Below are 9,345 nucleotides of genomic sequence, written 5' to 3' on the forward strand. Positions count from 1 at the left end.
AGAATTATAAATTGTACTATACTGGCAGCATATTGAAATGTGAATTATGACATGTTAATAGTAGAATCAACTTATCCATGATGTATAAAAAGGTCAACATGTTCATTGACCAGTGAAAGGCATAATGACGTATAAACCCTAAAAATAAAGAATTAAATATGTAATCTTGTAATATGCCTCAGTTTGCCTAGTTAGCTAGTTTGGATAAGTTGGCATGCCAATAGGTTCTGACAACTGTATTGTAAATGGCTTCACGCCACACTATGTTTTATGGCTCATTATGCCACACTATGATTTTAATAGCCTATGGCTATACGGATTATGTTATGATACTCGGCTTATTGCCTTACTGACTGATTATATGGCTTCTTAGCCACACTGTTTGCACACTGAGAGATACTTTGTGACCGATGGTGTGACGGCCCGAGGTACTAGTTACCCAGTGTTAGTTTATCTACTATTTGCACACCGGAAGATACTTTGTGACCGATACTGTGATGGCCTGAGGTACTAGGTATCCAATGCTAGTATATCCATTTATCTAGTCTGGTCAGTGTATAGGCTACACGGGCAGTCAATTAAAATATTATCCCATTCAGGCAGTTAAGTTAAGTTAAGTATAAGGAAATTTCAGTACAATTAAATTAAGTATTGAATGAAATGAATAAAAGAGATCAGCAATAGAAACATAACAAAAATACAATTTGTAGAACCGTAGATACTTAAAATACAATACACTTAGAATAATTTGTATACTGGGTATTATTACGGAAATGTTATAAACTTAGCACTTCCAAAGAGGAACAAACTCGTATATAAGATAGTTGATGCTAGAAATACCATACCAAATTAAATTGATTCCTGGATATCCGAATTATGATTTATTTCTTTCTTTATCTATATATATTATTTCTTATTATATTATTGCACTACTAAGCAGAAATGCTTAGCGCGATGGAATTGTTTCCTCGCGCAGGTACTTCGATTGAGATTTTTGGAGTCCAGATCTGCAGAAGTGTCAGAAGAGTACAAGGTTGTCACTTCCTCAGCAATGCATGTAGGTAGGGCTCACATTAAGCATATAATGTATTTTGTATATTTTAATTATGTCTTATGTTGTAATTCAAATTAAGAAATTGTATTGAATAAGTCTGTAATTTAATTAAACTGTATAACATTTAGACTATGATTTTATGCAATTAGTTGCAAATTATGTACATTGATAAAATTGAGAATTTTGAAATAAAAGTTGAATGTGATTATGAAAGAGACTATGATTATGATTATTAAAACCATATGATATTTACTATACTAGTCAGATTTAATAAACAACGTTAGTGCCTAAACCATTTTTGAATAAATATATCAAGAACTATAATGAAATCAGATAAGATCAGGTACTCCGGCACAACGTGTGGCACACCTTGCTCTGCTACACTGTAGACGGGTGAGGGGTGTTACACACATAACTAACAATAACATTTTTTTTTTGTAATCTTTCTATTATTTTATATTCCACATCAACAACTTTTTATGAAGAAAAGATGGAAAGTCGCTGTAACGCCCTCACTTTAGGTAGTCCGTGCATTCTACTGTTTCGATGACTAACGTCTATTCGGACAGCCAGGATGTCTCGAACTACAATCAAACTAGAGTGAGGAAATATAAATTGACTGAATAAAGACTAAGTAAAATTAAAGAAAAGTAAAAAAAGTGAAGTACAAGTCGGTTAAAAGAGCCGGGGTCACGGTGATGGGTGACCGTATTAGAAAGTGACTGTGAAGACAGTTATTGACCCCAGACCCACGAGGAACCCTAGGAAATAATTTTCAAGATTAAATTAGAGGATTTATGAAGATTAAATGATATTAAAAATGTTAAAGAAAATTCAAGAAAATTAGTTAATTGGTACAGACCAAAAATAACCGATGAGCCTAGTGAAGGGTATTTTGGTCATTTTAACCCCATAGTTGAATTTTGACTTAAATGTCAAATAAAATAAGAGAGATTAAAATACTTAAAATGAATTTAAAACATAAATTTATGTAATAAAAAAAGAGAAAAGAAAAGAAAAGAAAGAAAATAAAAACATAAGTGAATTATTACATGAGCATGATGTCATAATGACATCATTAAAAATTTTAGCCAATGAATAATAGACAAAATTAACAAAAAGACTGATCTTCTTCTTCCTTAGGAACCCATGGCCGAACCACTTATCTATAAAACTTCCTCCATTTTCATCTCTCCAAGCTTGATTTCCTCCCTTTTCTCATCCTAAAACCCAAGCTTGCTTTCACAAAAACTTGCTTTTACATCTTGAGGAAGATATTGGCAGCCAAGAAAGAAGAGATTAGTGAAGTTTAGACAAGTCCAAGTGGGTCACAAGAGAGGTTAGTGCTATTATCTCTTCTCTCTCCCTTTATTCTATGTTAAGAACTTAATTAGAGTTGGCAATTGCAAGGAAAAATGAAATAAAATACCTATGTATCAACATTATGAATTTTTGGCAACCATAGGAATAAGAGAAATTTGATGAGTTTTGATGAAATAATTTGGTTTGTTAGTGTTATTGATGAGGTTGGATATGGTAGAAATCAAATTGAATGAGAATTTGTATGAGATTGACATTTTGACTTAGGGTTTGATCATAAATTAGGGCTTTTGTGAAATTATTTGAAATTGAAAAATTAAGATTGCTTGATGATATTTAGAAGTGCTATGTATGCCAATTGAAGTAAGAAAGTTAGAGAAAATTGAAAATTTGGGAGTGCTCTCTTGTGCAGGTTGTGGGACTCAATGAGTCCAGTTTGGTTTTTGAATTATAACTGAAATTGTGTAGCTCCAATTGGTATGAGACCAATTGAAAGTGAAACTAGACCCAAAACACTCCACTTTCCATGTAGAAACTATGCCCAAATTCTGTCCAAAACTTGACCAAATTACTATTCCAATCCGATTGACCATACTTTAAACCCAGAAAAATGACCAAATGAATAGTACATGTTCATTTGGCCATAACTCCCTTTAGACAGGTTCAAATGACCCGAATTTTATACCATTAGAAAGCTTAGACATAGGAATACAACTTTCATGAAGAACACAGAGCCCATAAATACCTCTAACCAAACCAAATTGCTGGCCTAATTTGCGACACAAAACTATCTAGAACCATATTGTCTAGAAATTACTGGACTTTCGCATACCCGACCAGTATTGGCAAAAATGCCATAACTTGGTCTACAAAATTGCAAATACAATGAAACTAATGCTAAAATTTTTATAAGATATAGATCTGCAATATTGATGTTTTGACCAAAACCCAGAACCCAAGGGAACTAAGCCAAATGGCTAGAACAAGTCAGGACATCAAAACTTGGAATTTGACTAAACCACCACTTGACCCCAAAATAGTATTTATAGCATATCTCCTACTAGGAAATCCAAAATGGGATGAGCCAAACTGTTCTGGAAACCTAAGAGATAGGGCTTTAACTTTGGTTTAGAAATTTTTCTCAAAATTTGAGTGTAAGAACCCTAAAATGGGAGTCAAAACTACTAACCTGAACCTGGAATCATGTAGATAGGGTACCTGAGTCTAGGCCAGTTAAATTGTTATAACTAATTCTACAAGACCTGAAAAATTATAATTCAAAATTTTGAGTAATCCTAAGACATAGGGTAACAATTTCTATGAAGAATATTAGGCCTAAAAGTGGCTATAACATGTTCAATTAATTAGACAAAAATAAACTCCAGAATCTGCTTGAATCTGGACCCAGAAAGAGACCATGAACTAGTTATGGTTATTTGACCATAACTTGAGTTCTAAAACTCAAATGACATGATTCAAAAAAGAAAACAAAGACAAGACAAGACATATTAGAACAACTTCCATAAAGGAAGTGTAGCCAAACAGTGGCCTCATCCTAACCAATTTGCTAGATGAATTTAGGACACCAAAATCTGGATCTTGAGAAAGGTTCATAAAATGACTTAGTGACATGGAATGAACTAAAATAATTTGTTAAACATAAGAATAATATGAATAAACATGTAGTGGCATGAAAATGCCATGGAAACACAATTAGTACATACTATGAAATTATAAATACTTAATAATTCTATTTTGCCCAAAGTATACGTAGACTTATTTATATAGCATGGATCGATTGATATACCCATTAGGGACTACAGATTGCAGTATTGCCCACAGGAATAATCATTGATAGATAGTATATGTCTAAGATAATTATTCTACTGGCTTTATGCCTGCCCGTTGGCCATTGTGACTGATTTTATTTTTGGCTTTATGTCTGCCGGCTAGCCTTGTGCCTGATATGACAGATGTATACATATTAGACATACGGATGTTTAACTAGTATACTCCCTTGTATCCAGTCTTTATAGTTTGTTATAGGTTACTTGGGCATAAATATCAATAATACACTTTAAATTTAAATAATTACATGAAGAGATCACAGATATGAGTAATAAGACTGAACATGGAATAAATGAACAGAAAAGACCCTAATTAACTTAATTGCTTCTAAAGTTCTATAAACATATAAAAGACTATAAACTCATGAAATCTATATTTCTTTATAAAGTTATACGTGGAATAATTATTTCAATTATTTAATTATTTCAATTATTTAGTTATTTTTATTTCAATTATTGCACCACTAAGCAGAAATACTTAGCACGATGGATTGTTTCCTCGCGTAGGTATAGGAGACTACCACGGGTAGTCGCAGCAGCAGCAGTAGACTCTAGCTAGGATCTTGACCAGATCTGATACAGTATCAGTGTCACCTCAGCAGTCTGTTTTAGTAGGGCTCATATATATTTAGATTTTGTATTTTGGTTATTGTATATAAGTAAAAGATGTAAGTCATTTGTGATTATAAATAATTTGTAAATTATTGTATCTGAATTTTATATGAATGTATGGATTTTATATGAATGAAATGAAATTATTTTCTTGAAAACTATATAAGCTATGATATGATATAATGCATGAAAAATTGATATAAACAATGAGATGATATATGAAAATATGAAATAGATATAAATTGTTTTTAGCAAGTAAATAGTCTACACTCGCCAAACGCTAATAAAAACAGAGGGGACTCTGTTCGGGTCTCTATAAAAATGAAAGTTGATAAAAAAAAATTTACACACGTAAGATAATATAATTAAATAGACATTAAATTAATATTATATATAACAAGACAAGATAGGGTGCTCCGGTACCGAATGTAGCACACCTTGCTCAACTACACTGTAAACAAGTGAGGGGTGTTACAGTCGCCATTTGTCAATAGTGTAAAACTTCAAGTACCCTTCATCATCAAATGAACCATACACCCTGAAATAAAAAATGAGTGAACACATGATACTTTTTTTTTATAATTTCCCCTAAAATAAATAATATGATATATATTCTCTTATTAGTTATTTTAAATATTAATAATTAAAATATATAATTATGATAAATTATTAGCTATAAATTATTATCTATCAATTATTATTTATCAGTTATATTAAATAGTTAAATCAAGCATACTTTAATTTAATTAGCAAACTCTCAAGTTATTTAAACTAGGGGTTGGGGAGTTGAAACTCTTAAACTATATTTTGGGAAGCTATAGATGTGGAAAGAAAATAAAGAGTAAAAAAATTAAAAAAAAATTATTTTTCTAAATAATAAATTTTCTTTTTTTATTATTAAAGATTCTAGAAGAAAAAAATATAATTTAAGTAATTTTCTTTTTATTTTTTAAATTAAAGAGAAAATAAATTATAAACCCATTTATTATTTTCTTCTCTCTTCAATTTTTATTCTAAAATTTTCGTCCTAACCTTATTTTTCAACATTTCAAACCAGGGCTTATAAACGGGCTACCAGTGGCAACAAATGTGTATAGATCTTTGGAATAAAAAAATAATTTAATTGACACCGACGTGGCCACAAATCAATGGATAATGAAATTACCGCACGTAGCTGGAACCTTCAATTCAAAACAGTACGGATATTAATGGGTCCCACTCTGAAACCCCGCACTTAAATTCCTCTGCTGCAATTTGGGGCCCTCTTTCTTTTCCCATTTCACACTCTCAATCTCAATTCGCGTGTGTGCTTAACACACTCTAAACAAGCTAAAGAAGAAAGGCGTGGAGCTAGAGCTGCCCATGGGCTGGTTTTGGTCCCATTTTAAATCAGAATTACAGGTTTGATCAATCTCATGATTCAGATTGAATTTAGTTTAAAATGATTTCGATTCAAAACAATTTTAATTTGATATAATTTTGTTCAATTTTGATCTAATCTAGATCAATTCAGTCTATGATATTCTTTCTCAAATTATAATAAATTTTTCACATCATAATTAAGGAGAGTAAAATATAAACTCAATAAAATAAAAAAAATAATGAATCGAGTCGATTTGAATTGGTCATTTTGAGCTAATTTTGAATCAGGTTTAGGAAAGGGATCATGATTGGCCCTAACAATTCATTTCCGAATCGGTTCATAAACTAAAATCATTGATCCGATCGATTTTGAGTTTGATCCGAAGCGATTCTGATGCGATTCACGATTGAAACCGATTCCTGGCAGTGTCTGGCGTGAGCTGTGTAATAAGGGACCCACCACCCATGTGCCCTCCCTCCTGTCTCCACCAGCTCCTGCCGCTCAATGATTAGCTCTCTGTTCCCCTTCTCCCTCCTCTCTCTCTAACCCCAAACCAAAACCCTGGTTTTCTCTCTTCCTTCTCTGTATCTAGTTGCTTCTCGCTGCTCCAACGTCTTGTTTTGCGGTTAGTTTGTGTTCTACTCTAGTGGGTATGTCGAATTCTGATAGTGGAGCAAACAACGGTGGCGGTGTCACCAACGGCGCTTTAATTGACCCGCAGAGGCAGCAGCCGCCGGGGACTAATGGTGCCTTGGCCGTGAAAAAGCCGCCATCTAAGGACCGACACAGTAAGGTCGACGGACGTGGGCGGAGAATCCGCATGCCGATCATTTGCGCCGCACGTGTCTTTCAGTTGACTCGTGAGCTCGGTCATAAATCTGATGGCCAGACCATCGAATGGCTCCTTCGTCAAGCAGAGCCTTCAATTATTGCGGCTACTGGGACAGGAACTACTCCGGCCAGCTTCTCCACCGTTTCTGTGGTACGCACGGGAGGTAACTCCAATTCGCTATCGTCTATTTCGTCGTCTACGAATTCATCTGCAATGGACCACAAACCACTGTTGGGACCCACACCATTTATTCTAGGGAAGCGGGTGAGGCCGGAGGATGACAATAATGGAGGTAAGGACGACGGTGGGGTTTCAGTTGGCTCCACGGTCGGGTCTTTGGTGGGGTCCGCAGCCGCTGGCGTTGCACCTGGGGGCTTCTGGGCGGTGCCTGCCAGGCCTGATTTCTGGGGTTTCGCTGCTGCAGCCCCGCCGGAAATGGTTGTGCAGCCGGCTGCAGTGGCAGCGCAGCAGTCGTCGCTCTTCGTTCAGCAACATGCAGCGGCAGCAGCAGCAGCAGCAGCTATGGGAGAGGCATCCGCGGCAAGGGTAGGAAATTACCTCCCTGGACATCTGAATTTGTTGGCCTCTTTATCTGGTGGGCCAGGAAGTTCAGGGCGAAGAGAGGAGGATCCTCGTTGAGATTGGACATACGAATGTGATGACGACGCTGGTTTCAGTGGTGGCGGTGGTGTTTTATGGTATATATATTAATAGCATGAGTATGTGAATTTGTTGCATTTTGTTTGTGTGTGAAGAGGAATGGTGAGCATGTTACTGAAATTAGGGGTAACGTCTTTAGGGTTTGTCTTTGTTTTGGGAGAAAATTCAACTATGATTGAATGTATGGATTCAATTAGTGAGTAGTTTTGTTTGAAGATTAATTAGGGTTTCCTTAGGGTTTGAAATTGCTTAGCTTCTTTATTTTTGGGGTGTAGGACAAGAGGGGGCGAAAAATGATTGGAGTTCTTGTTATGGGAAGGAATTAAGGAATTGGGTTGATGAGTTGTAGTGCTCAGAGCAAGAATTTGGTTGGTCAACAATTACTTGTTGGGGTAAGCTTAGAAGGTTTCTTTCCCATGTTATGGCATGCTTGCTAATTCGGGTTTGAAGTATCGTTGGAGTGCAAGGGCTTGGTTCATAATTCTCTTTTGTTGCTTTTGTTGATCACAAAGAAAAGCTAGCTTATTTGCTCTGCTGCAATCTGGGTTCTTGTAACCAGAAGATCCAGATGATTATTTTGATGATTCTGTTGTGATTCTCCACTGTGCCTACAGATTGTTTTCTTGCTCTCTCTCCCTATTTCAGAGTTTGTGTTGGTGTACTGATCTCAAAGGAGACTGGTGTGTGTGTGGGAAAAAGCTCTGGTGCCTCTCTGTAAGACCTCTGTTTTGAAACTTCTTTTTTACTGGAATTCTTAGCCATTTCTGTTGGAAACTTTTACCAGTATTATTCTTAGTCATTTCTTAGATTAATTAGCGTGAAAAATAATGCGTTCCATGTATCTACATAACTGGATTGTTTCTTTTCTCTTTTTGGGTTGTCTGCTGTGTTAATAAGAAACCCATTTGTTTGCTCAGTCTTCCCTCTGTGCTTGCCATGGTTTTTAAGCTCAATGTACATATATCAACTTGTTCTGCTATTAATAATCTCACTTGGGTATTAAAGATTTTTATTATTTGGATATATATGATTCTTCTTTTGTGCTTGGTTTGCCATTGTGGAGTTTGAAGCACTTATACTGTTTGATTGAAAAACAATACATTCTACATTTCCTCGACTGCTGCTGGGAGAAAAAAAAAATTGGCTATTGGTTTCAATGCGGCACAGGTTCTTTCCTCAATAAAGCAAAACACTTGGTAATAGTGAAAAAAAAAAGGATAAGGACCAGTAAAGGAGGCAGAAATTCAAGCCTTCGGGATATAGCCACTGATGCTTTAGGCTTTCGAACTATCAATATGGCCTGTTTGATAAACTTAGTTCCGTTTACATTTTGGCAAAATGTTCAATTTGGGAGAAGTTCAAATTTAGCTATTTTTAATTTTTTGTTCAATTTAGTCTAGGAATTTCAATTTAACTCAATTTAGTTTAAAAACAAAAATTTATGAACTAAATTTTTTATTTTTTTGTTTAAATAAGAAATTATAAAGTTAAATTTTTAATTTTGTGATTAAATTTTTATTTTTTATTTAAGTCTAAAAATTAAATTTTATTTTATTTTATTGATTTTTAAATGAAATTGAGTTTAAATTGAAAATTTTAAATTAAATTAGATAAAAAATTTTAAATTAAATTAAAAAATAATAAAAAATAGATTAAA

At 34.4% G+C, this 9,345-nt stretch overlaps 1 protein-coding gene across 1 annotated transcript; it reads left to right on the plus strand.

The window, feature by feature from the left end:
- Positions 1–6,665: 6,665 nt before the first annotated feature.
- On the plus strand, positions 6,666–8,713 carry LOC110653945 (transcription factor TCP21). The gene has a single exon (XM_021809757.2). The coding sequence runs from the start codon at positions 6,849–6,851 to the stop codon at positions 7,665–7,667; it is 819 nt and encodes a 272-aa protein (XP_021665449.2). The 5' UTR covers positions 6,666–6,848; the 3' UTR covers positions 7,668–8,713.
- Positions 8,714–9,345: the final 632 nt, after the last annotated feature.

The sequence above is a fragment of the Hevea brasiliensis genome, chromosome 6 (genome assembly GCF_030052815.1).
Source record: "Hevea brasiliensis isolate MT/VB/25A 57/8 chromosome 6, ASM3005281v1, whole genome shotgun sequence".
NCBI classification, from domain to species: domain Eukaryota; kingdom Viridiplantae; phylum Streptophyta; class Magnoliopsida; order Malpighiales; family Euphorbiaceae; genus Hevea; species Hevea brasiliensis.

What these genes read in the sequence shown, in the direction of transcription:
- LOC110653945 (XM_021809757.2), top strand. Translation starts at nt 6,849, where the DNA reads ATGTCGAATTCTGATAGTGGAGCAAACAACGGTGGCGGTGTCACCAAC.